Source organism: Aotus nancymaae, unplaced genomic scaffold (genome assembly GCF_030222135.1).
Source record: "Aotus nancymaae isolate 86718 unplaced genomic scaffold, 86718_ANA_hifiasm-v0.15.2.pri h1tg000158l, whole genome shotgun sequence".
Taxonomy (NCBI): Eukaryota; Metazoa; Chordata; class Mammalia; order Primates; family Aotidae; genus Aotus; species Aotus nancymaae.
Genome location: NW_026988573.1, coordinates 1,209,408 through 1,230,061, shown reverse-complemented (window position 1 = coordinate 1,230,061; position 20,654 = coordinate 1,209,408). Strand labels below are relative to the sequence as shown.

Genomic DNA, 20,654 nt, shown 5'->3' with positions numbered 1-20,654 from the left:
TTGGATGTGGGAGTAAGAAAGGAGTCACTGGTTTCAGAGTCTGACCCAAGCACCTGGAAGGATGGAGCTGCCTTAACTGAAAAAAAAAAAAAGAGTTGGAATGAGAGGAAGAGATGGGGCTTAGGGGATCAGATACCCATTCTGAACTCAGTAGGTGATGGGGTTAAGATGCCCAGCAGTGAAGTGTCACGCCCATTCTCCACACCCATCCATGGAGCATCACCTCTAGGCTGGTCTGAATGGCAGTGGGATGTCAGAACTTACTAACCTTAGTGTTACCGTAGTTGACACACAACCCGCCCCCCCACTGCTCAATTTGACTGGGTTTTTTAAAAGTGAAAAAAATTTAAATTTTTTTTGAGACAGCCTGGCACTCCAGGCTAGAATGCAGTGACATGATCATGGCTCACTGAAACCTCCAGCTCCCGGGTTCAAGCGATCCTCTCTTCTCAGCCTCCTTAGTTGGGACTACAGGGGCAGGCCACCATATTCAGCTAACTTTAAAATTTTTTTGTAGGGATAGGGTTTCACTGTGTTGCCCAGGCTGGTCTCCATCTCTTGGGCTCAAGTGATCCTCCTTCCTTGGCCTCCCAAACTGCTGGAATTACAGGCGTGAGCCACTGTGCCCCATCAAAAAAAATTTTTTAACTCACCTCATGGCAGAAATTAGGGGAAGAAGCTCGTTAGCCCAGGTTCTTACTGTTTCTAATATACATATATTAGCAGTCACCTTTTCAATTGTAATTTAAGAGTTCCAAATTCTCCCTTCACCAACAGGGTTGCCCTGGAAGGGGCTCTGGGTCCTTAACGAGCCTGTAGTTTTCCTGTGCAGGAACTGGGGTATGGGGGTCCCGAGCCTCAGGCCATGACTTGTCCTTTCTCCTGCCCCTGGTGAGTTCTTACGAAGGCCACGTCCTGTGTTAAAGATAGTGGTGTGTAATAATATTTTTCACCCAGGGGGTCTTCCTTGAACAGGCTGGCTCCCTCCCACCCAACACTTGTCCCTTTCCCCGGGGCTTTCCTTGGCGCTCCCCTCACATGACGGTCACACGCTTGCCCTGTTTATCAGTTACCTATACGACAGACACTGGCCGAGAACACCTGTGTGTGACACACGACTTGTGTCCGGTGGGACTGAACCTAAGGCCTGCCACGTGTCAGGCGTTCAGTCCGCGTCCGCCTGAGACCTGATGCCCCTTAAGGACTCAATGAATATACTGCTGGTCATTCATTGATTTCGCCCCTACTCCAGAGCGCCTGCTGTGCCGGGAGTGGGGGTGAGGGGAGCACAGGGACTCGTGCGGGATGCAGAAGATGGACGCCCCGAGGCCGGAAATCTGAGTCTCCGACTGCTGCTGCTGCGGGCGAAGGTCCGCTACCCTCGGCCCACAATGCTGTGCGCCCCGCCCCGCGCGCCGCTTCCGGAGGAGCCAGGCCTGACTAATCGAGCGTGCGGGCTGGAGGCTCGGCGCTCGTCTGGCGGCGCCTGCACATGTAGTGGTTTCCGGCGGGGTTGGTGAGGGTGGCCAGCGCCGCGGGGACGGTGTGAGTCGTGGACTGCCCCGACCTCCGCAATGGCCTCTCTGCTCGCCAAGGACGCCTACCTGCAGAGCCTGGCCAGGAAGATCTGCGCCCAGCCGGGCCCGCAGCCGCAGGCGCGCACGCGGGGTAATGCTCAGGGCCGGGACTGGGGGGCCTGCGAAGTGGGGACGCGGCCGAGGTCGGTGTAGACGAGTCTGTGAAGTACTAGAAAAAAATCTCAGTGACGTGTGAATCTCAGTGACGCCGTCTCCTTTTTTTTTTTTTTTTTTTTTTTGAGACGGTATCTCGCTCTGTCGCCCAGGCTGGAGTGCAATGGCGCGATCTCGGCTCATTGCAACCTCCGACTCCCGGGTTCATTGCAACCTCCGACTCCCGGGTTCAAGCAATTCTCCTGCTTCAGCCTCCCGAGTAGCTGGGATTACAGGCGCACTCCACCACGCCTGGCTGATTTTTGTATTTTTAGTAGAGACGGCGTTTCGCCATGTTGCCCAGGCTGGTCTCGAACTGCTGGCCTGGAGTGATCCACCCCCCCTCGGCCTCCCGAAGTGCTGGGATTACAGGCGTGAGCCACTGCGCCCAGCCGGTTTCCCCTATTTGTTATGGGTATCAGGGAGAAACCGCCACCCCGGGGGGCTGCGGAATTCGGTGCCGCCTGCCCATACTGCTCGAAGCATGGCTAGGATTCAGAGGAGGCCACCCTTGTAGGGCAGGTTCTTGGCTGCTGGCGTCCTGAACTAACTCGCCACTTCCGCAGTGGGCGGGAAGACAGGAGTAACTGTCAGTCAGTGGGAAAAGGCCCTTTTAGCCTTTAGCCCCTTCATTCATTCCACGCATGGTGCGGTGTGGGGAGGCGGAGGATGGCAGAGGGCTTCTGCGCATAGGATTCGCATGGCTCGGTGAGCAGGCTGCGCAAGGGAAGTAGATAATCTAGAGAATCGGGCGGGGAAGCAGACAGCGGGGACTTGTCAGTGCTGTCTGGGCCCAGGAGGAGGGGAGAGCAGCAGGGTCTTTGGAACCACCAGAGGTAAAACGGGGTTTCCTTTTTACTGAAGGACAAAATATTGGTTATAGCAAATCCAAAAACTTAACTGAGTTTTCTTCTTACTCCGTACGTCTTTAGTCTGTCTTTCTCGAAGTTTTTAAAACATTTTTTTCGTTTCTTAAAGCGATTCAGTTCCTACTTTACATACTGATGTCTTCCATTTAAAATGTAAACGTCACCCCCAGCCACTAAAAGGAACGCCCTCGTCGTGTTTGATGGCCACATAGTAGCTTGTCGTGAAGCAGTGCCAGAAATTATCGGTGGAGGTGGATAGTCAGGTTTTCTTAATTTTTCACTCAAATAATGTGATGAACGTCCTTGAGGCCTAATATTTGTGCATGAATTCTCACAAGCAGAACAGCCGGATCAGGGTTGTGGTTCTGAGCTCTGGGGTCAGTGTCTCTGGCCCCCAGTCCTGATCCTCTTTCTGCCTCCTACTGGGATCAAAGCCTTGCTGAGCCTTTCCCGCCTGTTGAATGGGCCACGGGATCCGGACGGCGACTCTTTCTCATTTTACATTTTAGCTGGCAAAACTCAAGGCTCAGAAACTGCAGGGCCCCCAAGAAAGAAAAGGAAGAAAACACAAAAGAAATTTCGGGAGCGCGAAGAGAAGGCTGCCGAGCACAAGGCCAAGTCCTTCGGGGAGAAGTCTCCAGCAGCCTCTGGGGCCAGGAGGCCTGAGGCAGCCGAAGGGGAAGCGGCTTCAGCTTCCAGCTCAGCAGAGGCCCCTGCAGGTGAGAGGCTTCAGGGCGTGTTGGTTCTGTGCGGGGCGGGCTGGCTTGGGCTTGGTCCCTTCTGCTCTTAAAAGAAAAAAAGCAGCATCAGGCCCTCAGGGATAGCACGAGACTTCCCCAAGAGTGAAGCTCACAGGAGCACTAGGGTGGATGGGACCGAAGGAACTGCATGGCGTTCCAGGCCACGTGGCGAGCAGGATGGCAGGGGGTGAGGCTGTGTCTCTCTGAGCACCTGGAGCAGCTTGGCTTGAAGAGCTGCACTGCCCTCAGGTCTCTGCAGGGGTGTGGTGAGAGCCAACTTGTTCAGGGGCCCAGGCTGCCGAATTTGGAGGAGGTGTTTGGCTTGTGCCATAGGAAGTGTTTTCTCAGCACACTGACCTACCTCGAGAGGCACTCAGTTTCCTATCCTGGAGGAGGGTGTAGGAACCAGTCCAGGTGGAAGCGGTGGAGTAGAATTTACGGGAATTGTCCTGCAGATCCATGAGTGGCCACAGTGGGACAGGGGTGCTGGGCCTTAGGGAGGGAGGGGAAGGGTGAGAGAGCGCCCCCTGCAGTCCTGTCTCCTTCCCTGCAGGTGGCCTGGCCACAGAGCCTGAGTCTCTGTTTGCCCTGGATGTTCTGCGACAGCGACTGCATGAGAAGATCCAGGAGGCCCGGAGCCAGGTAGGCGGGCAGGTGTGCCGGAGTGCTGTCTCTGCCCTGCCTGTGTTCTCCCTGGGGTCAGCCGTCAGCAGGAGCTGCAGCCCTGTTCTCCCTCTGCGGTGACCCTGCCTGGGCCCCGCAGCTGGGCCCGGGGAGAACACTTCCTAGTTTCTTGGAAGAGCCTCAGTCCCTAGCGTCATCAGCCTCCTTCCTTCTGGGATGCTACCTTTGCTGAACACGACACTGGGATGGGCACCTCTTGTGTCTGTTTCTCTGAATGTCGTGATAGTCCTGTGAGTTGAGAGGGGCCTGAGCTGAGTGACCAGGCACAGGAAGTGCCAGTGCACTCTTTGTGCTGAATGGTGGTGTGGGCCCCTACCCAGGCTTTCCCTGGGGCCCTTCCTTACAGCCTCGTGCTGTGTGGGGGACAGTCCCCACTTCTCTCCTCTGCCATCCCGAGGTACGGTGTGTGGCTCCTGAGAGGCTCGCGGCCCCCATTCTTGTAGCACAGGTCTGGTTCGGGCTGGTGTCGTGCTCTCGTTGGCCCGGGGATGGGAAAGGCCACTGGGGAGATCTTCGTTTGGGAACCTCATGAGCAGAGCGGGTAGGGGTCGGGACAGGTGCCTGGGTGTTCAGACCCCAACTCCAAGTTCTAGGCAGTGGTCTCCTCATCCATAAAACGCTGTGTGACAGGTGAAACCATGTTCGTAACGTATCCCGGCACATGGTAACTGCCTGGGAATTGGAAGCTGTGATTCTTATTTTGGGGGGTCCCTTCTCCCTTTTGGGGTCATTTGCATTTTGGGGAGCAGCATCCCGTTGTGGAACTCTGAACTCAGTGGGCCCCTTGTTCGGCGTGAGGATTTCCTCACCTGTCTTCCAGCCCTGATTCTTGTCGACCATGGGCCAGGCTACGGGACCCCGGGGTCGAGAGAGCTTTAATGAGCGAGCGCCTCTTTCCCACAGGGCAGTGCCCGGGAGCTGTCCCCTGCTGCCCTGGAGAAAAGGCAGCGGAGAAAGCAGGAACGGGACCGGAAGAAGAGGAAGCGAAAGGAGCTGCGGGCGAAAGAGAAGGCCAGGAAGGCTGAGGAGGCTGCGGACGCCCAGGAGCCAGTGGAGCCAGTCCCAGAGGGGGCCGGCAGGGAGCCTCGGGAGCCGCCGGGGCTGATCTTCAATAAGGTGAGTGGCAGCCGGGGCCTCGGGTGGGCCGGGTCCGCCTCAGGCCTCAGCGTTGCCCTTTGTCAGCTTCGTGACCTCCCCACCGACCCCATCACGTCTGTAAGGTGGCGACAGGGACAGGGCAGGTCCCTTGGGGTGCTGACCAGGGCGGGGGCCCGAGCGCGGGGCTGGCGCGAGCTGACGTCATATCGCCTTCCCAGGTGGAGGTGAGTGAAGACGAGCCGGCCAGCAAGGCGCAGCGCAGGAGGGAGAAGAGGCAGAGGGTGAAGGGGAACCTCACGCCGCTGACCGGGAGGAACTACCGGCAGCTGCTGGAGCGCCTGCAGGCGCGGCAGAGCCGGCTGGACGAGCTGCGCGGCCGGGACGAGGGGAAGGCGCGGGAGCTGGAGGCCAAGATGAAGTGGACCAACCTCCTGTACAAGGCGGAGGGCGTGAAGATCCGTGACGACGAGCGCCTGCTGCAGGAGGCCCTGAAGCGCAAGGAGAAGCGCAGGGCGCAGCGGCAGCGCAGGTGGGAGAAGCGCACGGCCAGCGTGGTGGAGAAGATGCGGCAGCGCCAGGACCGGCGGCGGCAGAACCTGCGCAGGAAGAAGGCGGCCCGCGCCGAGCGCCGCCTGCTCAAGGCCCGCAAGAAGGGCCGCATCCTGCCGCAGGACCTGGAGCGCGCGGGCCTGGCCTGAGCCTTTCCCGCCTGGGAGGCTCCGGGGGACCCTCTGAGTCCTTGATGGTGGCTCACCCCAGGATGTCCACGGACCTCGGCGCCTCCATGTGAAGGGGACAGAGTCGCTCTGCTGAGTTGTGAGAGCTCAGATCATCCGTGTGAAAGAGGATGTTTCAGCGTCATCCTTGAAAATGGGGCCCGCGGCCTTCAGACCCAGGGAAAGGGTGAGCCAGATTGGGGCACGGTCTTTTCCGGGCCTGAAAGCTTCCCCTAAGTTTGCAGGGTCAGGGAGGAGGGATGGTGGGGGTGGGCAGTCATTGCCTCTTCTCCCCTGCCTGTGTTCGCAGGAGCCACAGGACGGAAGAGGGTGGCCTCTATTGCCAGGCCACCTTAGCTCACAGCTCACAAGGAGAGCCCTGAGGGGTAGCGTATGGGCACCTGGCACTCGGGAGTGGCAGGAGCATGTCCAGGCATGGGGCATCCGGGGGCAGAACGCCATGGCTCCTCCCCCCTCTCTTGGCTTCTGCCTGTGGGGGTCTCGTTCCTTTCTCTTCTTCACTGCTCAGAATTTAGAGGGAGGAAGGGAGCTGTACCTTCCCAGAGTCCATGCATGTGAGTTGGGCCACGTGCATTGGTCCAAAGGAAAAGAATCAAACTAGAGACAGTGTGAGGCAAATGGAAGATAGAAAGTGGGATGGAAGAATTAAATCCAAAGCTACAGGCAGACAAATGAACGCAGGAGAATGAACTCAGGTGAATTTTAGTGGCATATGGATGATAAAGCTGTGAATAAAATTCTTTGGTCTCCGGTTATGAGACAAAGATTGTAACAGAAAGGGAGCTGGCATGTCTGTTATTAGACAGTAGACCGACGTGGAAAGGCACTGAAAGATCAAACGTCAGATGCGTGCGAGCTTCATCTCAGGACAGACACAACAGTGTCTGAAAAGAATACATCTTCTTTTCAAGCGTGTATGGAACACCACCTACTCTGTCCAGGAAAGAAGTCTTAAGATATTTCAAGGAATCAGTGTCATCATCTGACCATATCCCACTGTCATTAAAACAATTTTGAGCTAGGCCAGGCATGGTGGCTCACGCCTGTAATCCCAGCACTTTGGGAGGCTGACGCGGATGGATCGCCTGAAGTTGAGAGTTCGAGACCAGCCTGACCAACATGGAGAAACTCCATCTCTACTGAAAATACAAAAATTAGCCAGGCGTGGTGGCGCAAGCCTGTAATCCCAGCTACTCGGGAGGCTGAGACAGCAGAATTGCTTGAATCTGGGAGGCAGAGGGCCTAGTGAGCCAAGATCATGCCACTGCACTCCAGCCCGGGCAACAAGAGTGAAACTCCGTCTCAAAAACAACTTTTTTTAATTTTTAAAATTTCATATTTGGAATTTTTGAAACATACTTATAAGTGAGCTCTATGAGATAAAGAATTCCTAATGGATGTTAGAAATATTTGGGATTAAAAGATAATAACATACTACATATTAACATTTGTGGAGCGTGGCCTGGCTTGGTGGCTCCTGCCTGTAATCCCAACACTTTACGGGTGGAGGTGGGTGGATCACTTGAGGTCAAGAGTTGGAGAGCAGCCTGGCCAACATGGTGAAACCTCATCTCTACTGAACATACAAAAATTAGCTGGGTGTGGTGGCACGTGCCTATAGTCCCAGCTACTGGGGAGGCTGAGGCAGGAGAATCGTTTGAACCTCGGAGGTGGAGATTGCAGTGAGCTGAGATGGCGCCACTGCACTCCAGCCTGGGTGACAGTGAGACTCTGTCTCAAAAAGAAAAAAATTTGTGGAACAGAGCTAAACCTGCACAAAAAACCGCTCATGTTCCCTAAATGCATGTGTGTCTATAGATAGATAGTGTCGTTCATACACATATGTGCTGTATGTCTCTACACTTTATTTTTATTTTTATGTTTTTAGAGACGAGTCTCACTCTGTCGCCAGTCTGGAGTGCAGTGGTGCAATTTCAGCTCACTGCAACCGCCACCTCCCGAGTTCAAGCGATTCTCCTGCCTCAGCCTCCAGAGTAGCTGGGATTACAGGTGTGCATCACCACACCCAGATAATTTTTGTATTTTTAGTAGAGACAGGGTTTCACCATGTTGGCCAGGATGCTCTCAATTTCTTGACCTTGTGATCCGCCTGCCTCGGCCTCCCAAAGTGCTGGGATTACAGGTGTGAGCCACCGCACCCGGCACATGTGTCTGTATTATTAAGGGCCAAAGATAAACTAAGTGGGCTACTTACGTTTGTACAACTCAAAGTAAATGGAAGAAAAGTCTCCAAAACTGACTAACAGAAAGCCTGAGTTGTCATCACTGATGAAATTGAGTCAATAGTTAATGTTCCCCTAGACAGTTTTACAGGGAAGTTCCACGAAACAGAACAGGTAATTCCAGACCTAGACAAATTCTAACAGAGAATCAAGTCAGAGAACACCTCATAATTTAACTTTGATAGCAAAACTAGACAAGAAGAAACGAGGTAAGGGGAAGGGAACTTACAAACCAAATACCGACGTCAAGATTTTAAACAATAATAAACCAAGTTTAGCAAAGTGCCACACTGGATTTAATTGGGAATTGCAAAGCGGTTTCAACGCCAGAGTATCTAAGAGTGTAATTCACATCAATAGACGAGAGGAGCAAAACCATGTGACCATCTCAGTGGCTGCAGAACAGGCACTCAGTAAGTCACCCAACAGCCATTTATAATAAGAATTCTTAGCAAGCTCGGAATTCAGGGGATTTCCTTAATCTGACGAGGGGATTTGGAGCCAGATATGGGACCCATCTTGAAACCACATTCTTGGTCAGGCAAATGTAGATGTATTTGAGGGAAAGATGTCCACATGGAGTCCCAAGAGGTGAGGTCATCTTCATAGTGAACTAAGGGGCCAGTGAGGGTCTGGAAAAGACCACGGGGGACCTACCATCACCTGGCCATGGAGACTGAGAGGATGGGTGGGGGAGGGCGGGATCTCATCCTGAGCAGAGACAGGACAGCTGGGTGGGCCAGTGAGGGCTGCAGGTCGGGGAAGCTGAGAGCGCAGCAATCTTAGTGCCACTGGATGTCTGTGCAAGGCACCTATGCCAGCCAGCGAGGTTGACAGCGAGGCTCGGTGGGGACTGGCACACTGGCTGGGAGAGTGGATGCAGTCATTCAGCAATGGATGGTATGGGCCGTCGCTGTCCCAGATGAGTTTCAGGAGGGAATGAGACCCAGTCCTACCTCTCAAGGAACTCAGTCTCATAGATAGTCGTCCTGCAAAATGGCTAGGGGAAGGCTCAGGGTGCAGGGCCCTGAAGTCACATAGAAAGTTGTGAATGTTGCCGGTACCAAAATGGAGTCCCTTATGTCAAACTCTAATAAAACGGAGGTGATGAAGCAGCCCTGATACACACGTTCCTGTAACAGGACTTAGCGCAATACATTTCTACAGACAGGCCAATAGCAGGACTTAGCACAAAACATCTTACAGACAGGCCTATAGCAGGACTTAGCACAAAACATCTTACAGACAGGCCAATAGCAGGACTTAGCACAAAACATCCTACACACAGGCCAATAGCAGGACTTAAGACATTTGTACAAACAGACCAATAACGGGACTCAGCACAAGACACGTCTGCAGACAGACCGATGGCAGGACTGAGCACAAGACCATCCTCACAGTTGCATTATTCCAGGTAAGCTGCTATTCCCAAATCCCATTTATTTCAGAGAGTCCGTCTCTGGACTTCTTCGTAGGTTGACAGTGTCATGTAGGATTCAGCACAGTGAAGAAAGACGGGAAGGGCAAGCCCCGGCAGAAGACCAGAGGCAAGAGGGACCGTCAGGCATTTGTAAGGTCTAAAAAGTTGAGTGATAGCTGACAACTTTTCTTATGTTGTGTTTCCCTTTGATTTATTCTTTGACTCATGAGTTATTTGGAGGTGTGTTATTTAGCTTCCAAATATTTGGGAATTTTCCAGAGATCTTTCGTTACTGATTTCTAGTTGAATTTCACTGTGGTCAGAGAACATATTTTGTACAACTTGAGTCCTTGCCTGGGGCGTGGTGCCTCACACCTGTAATCCCAACACTGGGAAGCTGAAGCAGGAGGATCACTTGAGTCTGGGCAACGTAGCAGGACCCTGTCTCTACAGAAAAATTACCCTGGGGTGGTTACCCGTGCCTATAGTCCCAGCTACTGGGAATGCTGAAGTGGGAGGATCACTTGAGCCCAGGAGGTTGAGGCTGCAGTAAGCCATGTTCCTGCCACTGCACTCCAGCCTGGGCAACAGAGGAAGAGCCTGTATCAAAAAAACAAACAAAACGAAAAACCACTTGAATCCTTTTGAAGTTAACAGGGTTTGTCTCATAGCCCTGACTATGTCTCTCTTGGTAAATGTGTGTGTGTGCTGGAGGAGAATGTATTCTGCTCTTGTGGGGTCAACTGTTTTAATGTCAGTCAGGTCCAGTGTATTTCAGTTCCATATCCTTGCCAATTTTCTAACTACCCATCCTGCCAATTATTGCACTTCATCAAAAATTAAAAATTAAGAAAATGAAAAAAAGGCTCACAATGGGAGAAAATATTTGTAAAACATACAGTATAATAAAGGACTTGTGGGCAGGCACAGTGGCTCACGCCTGTAATCCCAGCACTTTGGGAAGCCGAGGCAGGCGGATCACTTGAGGTCAGGAGTTCAAGACTAGAGGCCAACATGTTAAAACCCCGTTTCTACTAAAAATACCAAAATTAGCCAAACATGGTGGCACATGACTGTAATCCCAGCTACTTGGGAGGCTGAGACAGGAGAATCGTTTGAACCTGGGAAACAGAGGTTACGGTGAGCTGAGATGTTGCCACTGTACTCCACCCAGCCTGGACAACAGTGAGACTCCCTCTCAAATAAATAAATAAATGGCAGCCAGGTGTGGCGGTTCATGCCTGTAATCCCAGCCCTTTGGAGGCCAAGGTGGGCAGTCACCTGAGGTTGGGTACTCAAGACCAGGCTGACCAACGTGGAGAAATCCATTTCTACTAAAAATACAAAACTAGCCGGGTGTGGTGGCATATGCCTGTAATCCCGGCTACTTGGGAGGCTGAGGCAAGAGAATCACTTGAACGCAGGAGGTGGAGATTGCAGTGAGCCGAGATTGCGCCATTGCACTCCAGCCTGGGTAACGAGCGAAACTCTGTCAAATAAATAAGTAAATAACTAACTAAATAAATGGGCTTAACCATTTTGGAGGTTCATTCGTTTTTGCATAACGATGTTCAGTCTTCCAGCACCAGTTGCTGAAAAGACTGTCTTCGCAGATTGCCTTTCCACCTTTATCTGAAATCGATCGGCCATGGGTCTGTGTAGGTCTGTTTCTAAAGCGTGTGTTCTGTTCCCCTGAACCTCTCACCAGTGCCACACCGTCACTGTAGCTCTGTAGTAAGTGATGAAATCAGGTAGCGTGAGTCTTCCAACTTTGTTCTGTTTGAAATTGTTTCATTTGACGTTTACTACACGTAGTGACTACTCGATCTGCTTTCTTTGCTTTTTAAAAATGTACCTCTAGGCCGGGTGCAGTGGCTCAAGCCTGTAATCCCAGCACTTTGGGAGGCCGAGGCGGGTGGATTACGAGGTCAAGAGATCGAGACCATCCTGGTCAACATGGTGAAACCCCATCTCTACTAAAAATACAAAAAATTAGCTGGGCATAGTGGCACGTGCCTGAAATCCCAGCTATCAGGAGGCTGAGGCAGGAGAATTGCCTGAACCCAGGAGGCGGAGGTTGCAGTGAGCCGAGATCGCGCCATTGCACTCCAGCCTGGGTAACAAGAGTGAAACTCCGTCTCAAAAAAAAATGTAGCTCTTCTGGTTTTTAGGAAGGCCGGATGTCTTTGGTCTAGTGGTTACCTACTGTTCATACTTACTATTCATGCTGTGGCCCTTCTGCAGCTCAGCGTGGATCGCTTCTCCAGGGTCAGCCAGAAGCAGTGGGGTCACAGCGTAAGCCGGGGCTTCCTGGCTATGAGGCCTGTGCCTCCAGCCACTGAGCTGCCCTGCTTACCCCATGAGAATTGGGAGGAGATCAGGGAGGACTTACTGGGGAAGGTGAGCATCAACCTTGACCCTGAACAATGGGAAAACTGGGATGGTAGAAAAGGGCTTCAAGAAAGGACGAATTGGCTGGGCGCGGTGGCTCACAGCTGCAATCCCAGCACTTTGAGAGGCTGAGGCAGGCAGGTCACTTGAGGTTGGGTGTTGAGGAACATTAAGTTCCCCTGCCCCAGGGTTCCCTTGTGGAAGATCTTTTAGCTTGTAATTAGTGGTAGGTGGGTAACAGCTGCCTACTTGGTATATTCTTGAGTTCTGTGCATGTGTAGAACACCTGTGTATTAATGGGAATCACCTGTCCAAGAGTAAACGAAAATCTGCTCGGGGCCTTTAGTCTGGAGAGCTGTCAGCCCCGCAGGCTCTCAGGCTGTTGGCCTCCAGGATACATCCACTCTGTTGTGCTATCTGAGTGTCTGCCTCTCAAATACCTTCAGCCCGCCTGGGTGGGAGTCTCCTGACTGAGCTGGTTCTCGGTAAGTGGCACCCAAGTGTGGGGACTCAAACCCAGGATGAAGAGTTGCCAGAGCAACGAAGAAAGGAGAGGCTAAGCTGAAGGTATCCCGAGTACATTTGGAAAGAATCCCCGGGGCAAATTGGGGAGCTCGGAAGGAATCCTGGGAATGTTTGAAAAATGCCCCAAGTGAATTGGGGGAAGCCCAGAGGCCCCGGGGGAGACTCCCAGGTGAGTTAGGGAGAACCTGGGGTTCGGCTGAGAATCTTAGAGAAAAAAGTCTCCCAGGGTTAGCTGGGGGAGCTCGGGATTAGCCCGAGAACGTTTGAAAAGATCTCCCAGGGTGGCAGCTGGGGGAGCTCGGTCATATTGGGGTAACACGGGACAAAAGTGAACACGGGGCTTATTTGGTGTGGTCTCTTTGGGCTTTGATGTGTTTTGCCCTGGGGCTGTTTCAGACCCCATGAGAAGGAAGATGATTCAGGAGAGGAGAAGGAATGTGATGAAGTATGTAAAGAAATTATAGAGCAAAAAAGATGAAAAGCCAAATGAGGAAAAGGTGTGCCCGTCAGCTCCCCGTCCCAGTACCCTGCTGAGGGATGGCCGGTACTCCCGATATTTCTACCTCTGCTTCTGTTGGCGTTTGTATTCCTAGAACTACAGTAAGCACTTCAGGCGTTCGTATTCCTAGAATTACAGTAAGTGGTTTCACCCAAGCCAGAATTCAGCCAGTGAGAAAGGAGGGAGATTTGGAGGCAGGGCAATTTCCAGTTGTTGTGCACCCTCAAGATCAGCAGGGGCAAGTACGCCTTGCTCTTGAACCCCTTCCCTTCAAACAGCTGAAGGAGTTTAAAGAGGCCATCGGTCAGCATGGGCCTGATCCCCATTTGTGCTGGGATTATTAAAGAACGTAGCTATTTCTTACCGGCTGATTCCAATAGATCTGATTTTGGGTAACGGTCGAGGGGCCTTCCTCGGGCCCCGATCCAAACCGGGGCCTGTCCAGTGTGAGCTATTCCCTCATCCCTATGCAATGCTTGTTCCCTGCCACAGCTGGGAGGGCAGCAGATTTGTGCAGTTCTCAAAGGGTAATCATTTTACCGGGAGAGCCACCGCAAAAAATAATCTACAGGAGTTTGAGCCCTTTACCCCCGGAACTGTGCGCTCACTTCTAGGAAGATGTAGTCTTACTGCTCGAGGAGATAGAGTTCATACAGGAGTTACTGATGCGGACTTTATAGGGGAAATTCAAATTGTAGCGTCTGCTTTCGTTCCCTGGAGTGCTGAGCCTGAGGAGGGCATAGCGCAGCTTTTAGTTACACCATATGACAAAATAGGGAAAAGTGACACTAAAAGAACAAGAGGACTTGGAGGTACAAACAAATGGGACAGCAGCATATTAAGTAAGTCAAATTACTGGTAAACATCCTCCATGTGAGATGACGATTCAAGGAAAGAAATTTACAGGGTTGGTAGATGCTGGAGCAGATGTTTCTATTATTTCTTTCCAACACTGGCCACTTTCTTGGCCCCTGGAAAAGGCTCGAAGTGCTTGGAGTAGGGCAGACCTCCGAAATGTATCCAAGTAGTGGCATTTTAACCTGGCAAGGGCATGAGGGACAGCTTGGACCTACTGGGCCTATTGTGATGCAAATCCCTGTTAACTTGTGGGGGAAAAGATTTGTTACAGCAATGGGGAGCTCAGGTTTTAATACCTGAACCATCATATAGCCCCCAGGCCACCGAATGATGCAGGACAAGGGCTGTGTGCCTGGGATGGGATTGGAAGAAAATTTGCAGAGCCCAAGGGAATCTTCAGAAATTATAGGACAAAATTCTGGCCAGGATTTAGGATGTTCTTATTGATGGCAGCCATTGTTAAGCCTCCAGAGCCTATTGCTTTGAAATGGATGACAAACCTATATGGATAGAGCCATGGCGGCTGACCAAAGAAAAACCGGAGGCTTTAGAAAACGTAGTTACTGAACAGCACCTGAATAAACCATCCAGGGAAGAAACTGTAAGGCAATTGATCCGCTGGCGAGATCTACTCGCAAAGAGTCGGGAAAGAGGTAATGTAATAACCTGGGGGAGAGGATTTGCTGCGTTTCTGCAGATCCACACCAACAACCGGTGTGGTACCATCCAGACATGTAAAGCCGTGCTAGGAGCCAGACGACAAAAACAGACTTGCAGAGGAGCCCCCAGTCACAGACGGCGAGACTCACATCGAGGGGGTACTGTTCCCACAAAGAGAAAGCGCCGAACGTCACCACCGACTTGGGGTCAAATTAAAGCTTTCACAAATAGCGGAGGAAAACCTGAAGGAAGCAGGACAGCTTACGGTAATGAGGACGATGGCTATCACGATTACAGTGAGTGTTTCTGGAGTTGGGAAAGAAGTAAGTGTCACACATCGGGCATATGTTTTTTCCTTCCTTTAATGATCTCTGGCCTTAGTATTTTCTGTAATTTAGGAAAGAAAGTAATAATGTTTTGGCCATCAAAACTTGCATGCAAATAAAAGAACGGTCCCCTAAGTTAAAACCATTAACCTGGAGAGATCGTGGCGAGGTAGAGGCTGAGGTGCTGCGCAAGAATTCCTACGGAGTTATTATTGGTCCCCTGAGGGGACGCTTAGCATTGATTGCACCGGTCAGTGCTCTTGGGGTAACACGGAATTCAGATGGCAGATAAAAAGCTACAACTGAGAATTTATACCTACCGAGATGAACAACTCTGTTGTCCGGAGAGATGGGGGACTAGCAGGACCATGGCCGATGTTAAGAGCTGAACAAAAAGGAACTCTGAAAAATCCCTACGGCCCTAAAGCTGATAAGTCTGGGAAGGGAAATGTAATAGAGAATCGGGCCCTGATTCTTATTGATTAGAAGTTTATAAGAAAAACTCGTTAGATTCAGAGCTCTGTTAAACCCCCCAAAACTTTTGGTGGTGGGAGAGTTATAAATTAACTTTAGTAAGTCTAAAAGGTATGAGACTGAACATAATTGGGAGAATAAAACAGCACCTGGAAAGGCCTTTAGATGGCAAGCAAGGAGGAGGGGCCTCGAGGGCCCTCCACGCCCCTTTTCAGCAGGAAGTAGTTACAAGAGAACAGCCTCCGTCCTATTTCCCAAAAGGCTTCCGGGTCCCAACTCCTTAAGAAATGGGGAGTAGGTAGTCAGGTTCCGAGGTGCTTGAGGAAGCTGCTGATGGATTAGCAGCCCTAAAATTTGGATGAAAACACTTGGAGGATCTATGATTGCTACTGTGATCATGTTATTAATCTGTTGTTCTTTGTGTCGTTTGCAAGTATGGATCCAGAAGCGTCCGAGAAAGGTCCACCGAGATAGAGCCGTGCTTGCGTACCTAGCTTTGTGAAATGGGGAGATGTTGAGGAACATTGTTTCCCCTGCCCCAGGGTTCCCTTGTGGAAGGTCTTTTAGTTTGTAATTAGTGGTAGGTGGGTAACAGCTGCCTGCTTGGTATATTCTTGCGTTCTGTGTCTATGTGGAACACCTGTGTATTAATGAGAATCACCTGTCCAGGAATAAACACGTGGATGAAAATCTGCTCGGGACCTTCAGTCTGGAGAGCTGTCAGCCCTGCAGGCTCTCGGGCTGTTGGTCCCCAGGATACATCCACTCTGTTGTTCTGTCTGGGTGTCTGCCTCTCAAATACCTTCGGCCCACCTGGGTGGGAGTCTCATGACTCAGCTGGTACTCGGTACTCGGTAGTCGGGAGTTTGAGAGCAGCATGGCCAACATGGTGAAACCCCGTATCTACTAAAGATACAAATATTAGCTGGACATGGTGGCGGGCTACTTGGGAGGCTGAGGCAGGAGAATTGCTTGAAGCTGGAAGGTGGCCTCCCAAGGTGGTGGGATTACAGGTGTGAGCCACTTGTCCTGGGCAGCAAATGTCTCTTAAAGGAATGACTGCCTGTGTGATCAATGATGATGCCATCACGAGCAAGCATGTGACACGTCTGAGGTCACAGATGCTGCACTTGGACCCTGATCCCACTGCAGAGCCTGTGTCTGCCATGGATGTACTTATGAAACGGGGTCTCACTCTGTCACCCAGGCTGGAATGCAGTGGCACAGTGTCGGCTCACTGCAACCTCAGCTTCCCAGGCTCAAGTGATTCTCCTGCCTCGGCCTCCCGAGGAGCTGGGACTACAGGTGCATGCCACGATGCCTGGCTAACTTCTGTATTTTTAGTAGAGACAGGGTTTCACCATGTTGTCCAGGCTAGTCTTGAACTGGCCTAAAGTGATCAGCACACCTTAGCCTCACAGAGTGCTGGGATTCCAGGCACGAGCCAGCACACCCGGCCTGAAGCTCCCTTCTTAGAGACATGATAGTTTACAATTGTTGTCTTCTTGATTAATTTATCCCTTATTGTGAGATGATCCTCTTCAGTACTCTTTCTACTTTCAGTGATTTCAGAGCAAAGAGTATTAAAGAAGTCTGATAAGCCGAACACCCTGGACCGAGGAGTCCACACAGGAGCCTGGCTGGACTGGCCGCCGATGCTCCGGCTTCTGCCCCACTTCCCCGGGATGTGGGGGCTCCCTGTACCTAGTAGTGTTACCTGAAAGGAGTACCGGTCCAGACCCCAGGACAGGGTTCTTGGATCTCAGCTGAGTATATTTATGGTTATTTGATTATATGCTAAACAATGGTGGATTGTTAGAGAGTTTTCCGAGAAAGGGGAGGGGATTTCCCTTAACTGGGTCCCTCTCCTTTTTAGACACCGACTCTAAATTCTGGACATTGCCATGGCATTTGTAAACTGTCATGGCGCAGGTGGGAATGTCTTTTAGCAGCTAATGCATTATAATTAGCGCATAATGAGCACTGTGGACGACTAGAAGTCACTTCTGTTGCCATCTCGGTTTTGGTGGGTCTTGGTGGGTTTTGGTGGGTTTCAGTGGGCTTCTTCACTGCATTCTGTTTTATCAAAGGTGTGTCGGTGACTTGTATCTTGTGATACCAATCCTGCAAACCTACTATCTTACCCTGTGACTAAGAATGCCTAACCTCCTGAGAATGCAGCCCCGTAAGTCTCAGCCTCACGTGAACCAGGCCCTATTCAACATGGAGTCGCTTTAGTTCAATTGCCTCTGACAGTGATGATCTATCCTTTCCTGGGGCTCAGCCTTCACCCACTGAGGGGACGTGGATGGGAGAATGTGTTTGGTTGGTGGGGATAACAGCTGAATTTCCCAGCCCCTGTGATCCAGAGGCTCTTCCAAGGCACTGGGTCTGGAGAGGAGTGGGGGTCTATTTGGGGGTGGGCAAGAGAGGCTGACGATGGCTTCTTTTTCAAGAGGGGAGAGGCACACTTGCCAGGAAGAGGCTGAGTGCAGCAGAGAGCAGCGGGACTGATGTTTGAGGCAAGGTTCCAGTGGAGGGAGGAGGGAAGAAGCTGGGGGGTGATGCCTGGAGGCCAAGGTGGCACCACTGAGCCCTTCCCCAGCTCCTGTGGGGAACCCGGGATAGGCCCAGGTGAGCAGGAGGGAAGGGAGGTACGACCTGGGAGTGCAGGGTGGGTGCTGGTTTGGGGTGAGGACCTGGGGAAGCAGGATAGGTTAGGAAACGCCCACGCTGAAAGTGAAACCACCTTTGCAAAAATTCTATCAATGAGAAAAACTAAGAGTGAGCCGAGCTAACACGCCTCCCGTCTGTCCTTTCCCTTAATGATTCCTGGGCTTTTGGGCTGAGCTAACTTTTGAGAGACATTTGGTTCATAGTTTAAATAATAGGCCTCCCCCAAAACTCTACTGCCTGTGGAAAGCTATTGAAAAGCCACGAGGCTAGAGGGAGGAGCTAAGGTGTAGACCCCGCTCACAAAATATGTCATTTCCCCAACCGTACATTGGTCTTTTGAGACGTATTTCTGGGTTTTTTGTGGGTCTGATACCCGTGGTTCTACCTGGACCCGCCAGTCTCGCTCCTGCGGTGACCCCCTAAGAAGCAGGAGGACAGCTTTGAGCCCCTATGAGTTCATGTCTGCCCAACCAATCACCTGTTACCTGGTCACCCCAACCCCCCTAAACTGCCTTGAAAAACCCCTACCTGTTGGGTACCAGCCCCAACCCTGTTCGTGGGTGTCCCAAGCCCTGGTGGTGACGAGGAATTGAGAAAGGAAATAAAGACACAGACACAGAGTGAAAGCGTGGGTCCAGGGGACCAAAGCGAAGTGCGAGGAACACGTTCGCCCCGAGTTCTGGTTTCCACAGGTTTTTATTAGGTGCACACACTGGTGAATCGAGGGGTGGAAAGCAGCGGGGGGTTATCAGGAGAGGCTTTGAAACTATTGTGGGGCAAGATAGCCAGGGGGAGAAGCATGCATCATTACAATACAAAAAACAGCTGGTTTTTCTAAGCGCAGCTAACCCAGTCCACCAGGTTTTACCACTGATCATTAATGACGTGCGGCTGCAGCGGAACACGGCGGGTGGGGGCGCCACCAGGTCCGACCGCACACAACGCGTCAAGGGGCTTCTGTCTCCTGAGCACTGTGGACCTGGGGCAGCCGTGTTACCCCATATTCTGAGAACACAGGCAGAGCGGGAGGTGTTCCACTGTCTCCACCCGCAAGGCCCTCCTGCCTTGCCAGCTCCCATCTGCAAAGACCCTCCTGGATCTTGTGAGCAGAGGTCGCTGACCTTTCCTGGGTGCTTACACAAGCCCCCTTTACGTGACCGCGTGCGGACCCCATGTTGGAAAGGAGTTCGTGGGACCAAGGCGGTGTTTTCCTGCCCCGAAACCACACCCACGATGTGCCCTGCTTAACGGGGCCCCCCATTTCCGCTTCTGCTCGTGCTTTTACAAGCTACAGGCTGTTCCCTTTTGTGCTGTGCTTTTCATTCACTATTATTGCAGGGTATAAACTTCACTGTACCGCGAACTCTATAATAAGCAAAATCAAACTTAGATTTGTTTAATCAGGAACAGTAGAGACAGCATACGTCTGCCCCTGGTCATCTGGGCCCACACCTACCTAGGAGCCTTTGATGAGATGATTTGCGTTCAGACTCTGTCCTCCATGTGGTGTGGCCGGCCTCCTGTCTAGTCAACGCTTTCTTTACTGGAATGCGTGGTCTTTATTTGGGCAGCGGGCAGGAAGAACCCCTTGGGTGCTTATCAAAAGGCAGGATGAAATCCCTTTGAAATAAGCAGTACGAAACTCCAAAGGAAGAGGTGGGGTCAGTGTTTCTCCTGCCACCTGAAATAACTGAAAGGCCCAGAATCCAATTTGAAAGAGGTTATTGTAACTTTCAGGACCGCCACTCAGAACACCCAGACTCCATAGGAGTGGGCTCAGTGCTCTGAGGTGGAGGGGTTAGGGCTTCACTTATATGGGCGAACACAAGGAGGTTTAGCGTAATTACAACATTTTCCACATGAGATTGGCTTATGACTTGCAGCAATTTGTTTGGTTACATCTTGTTCCCTTCAGGAAAGGTATATTTAACATCCATCTTATGCAATTTGATAGTCATGGGGTCTTTTGTGCCATCTGGTCTGAGCTGGGTGTGAGAAAAGAAGGAAGGAAGCTAATCCGTAACAGGTCAGTTACTGCGAGAGGGAAGGGGTCTTATAGCTGCTGCCATTTAGTCTCTCGTAACGTTTTACAAATCAGGAAAGGAAGAGGGTTAATCTGTAACTGCAGAAGCAAAGTTCACAGTGATTCGCTGCTTGCCTAGGGTCTCAGAATCACATTCCTTCAAGGCTCAGTCATTTAAAGTTCCAACAGCTTTAATTTGATCAGCTTGTTGTCAACCAAAAGAGTCAAACTCTTAAATATTTCAGGAGATTTTTTCTGTGACAAATCTGAGTGACCAATGGTCCGTGACGAAGCCCTCAGGAGATCCTGAGGACGTGTGCCCGGGTGATCTGGGCACAGCCTAACTGTATACATTTTAGGGAGACATGAGGCATCGATCAAATACATGCAACATACACATTGGTTCCATCCAGGCAGGTGGAGCGGGGAGGTTCCAGCTTATAGGTAGATTCAAAAATTTTTTTATTGGCAATTGGTTGAAAGAGTTCTCACTAGAAAGGAATGTCTAGGTTATGATAAGGGGTCGTGGAGACCAAAGTTACATCGCACAGATGAAGCCTCCAGGTGGCAGGCTTCAGAGAGAAAAGAGTGTAAATGCCTCTTATCAGACTTGAGGCCTGTGTTGATGTTCAATGCTGGTCAGCTTTTGCTGAATCCCAAAAGGGAGGAGGGCACAAATGAGGCATGTCCACCCCACCTTC

At 51.5% G+C, this 20,654-nt stretch overlaps 1 protein-coding gene across 2 annotated transcripts; it reads left to right on the top strand.

Annotated features, from left to right (window-relative positions):
• Positions 1-1,537: 1,537 nt before the first annotated feature.
• Positions 1,538-8,387, top strand: SURF6 (surfeit 6). Of its 2 annotated transcripts, XR_010340862.1 has the most exons (6): positions 1,538-1,668; positions 3,109-3,318; positions 3,893-3,981; positions 4,927-5,139; positions 5,340-7,868; positions 8,002-8,387. XR_010340862.1 is itself a non-coding variant. In XM_064371704.1 (5 exons), the coding sequence occupies exons 1-5, from the start codon at positions 1,575-1,577 to the stop codon at positions 5,817-5,819; spliced, it is 1,086 nt and encodes a 361-aa protein (XP_064227774.1). In that variant the 5' UTR covers positions 1,538-1,574; the 3' UTR covers positions 5,820-8,387. The 2 variants fall into 2 exon arrangements, 1 of the variants encoding a protein (XP_064227774.1); XM_064371704.1 differs by having other exon boundaries at positions 5,340-8,387.
• The last annotated feature ends 12,267 nt before the right edge of the window (positions 8,388-20,654 follow it).

Bases quoted from the DNA above. Each gene is read 5' to 3' on its own strand.
- SURF6 (XM_064371704.1), top strand. From the start codon at position 1,575: ATGGCCTCTCTGCTCGCCAAGGACGCCTACCTGCAGAGCCTGGCCAGG. The intron at 1,669-3,108 runs GTAATGCTCAGG...TTTACATTTTAG, and splicing joins GCCGCAGGCGCGCACGCGGG to CTGGCAAAACTCAAGGCTCA. The intron at 3,319-3,892 runs GTGAGAGGCTTC...CCTTCCCTGCAG, and splicing joins CTCAGCAGAGGCCCCTGCAG to GTGGCCTGGCCACAGAGCCT.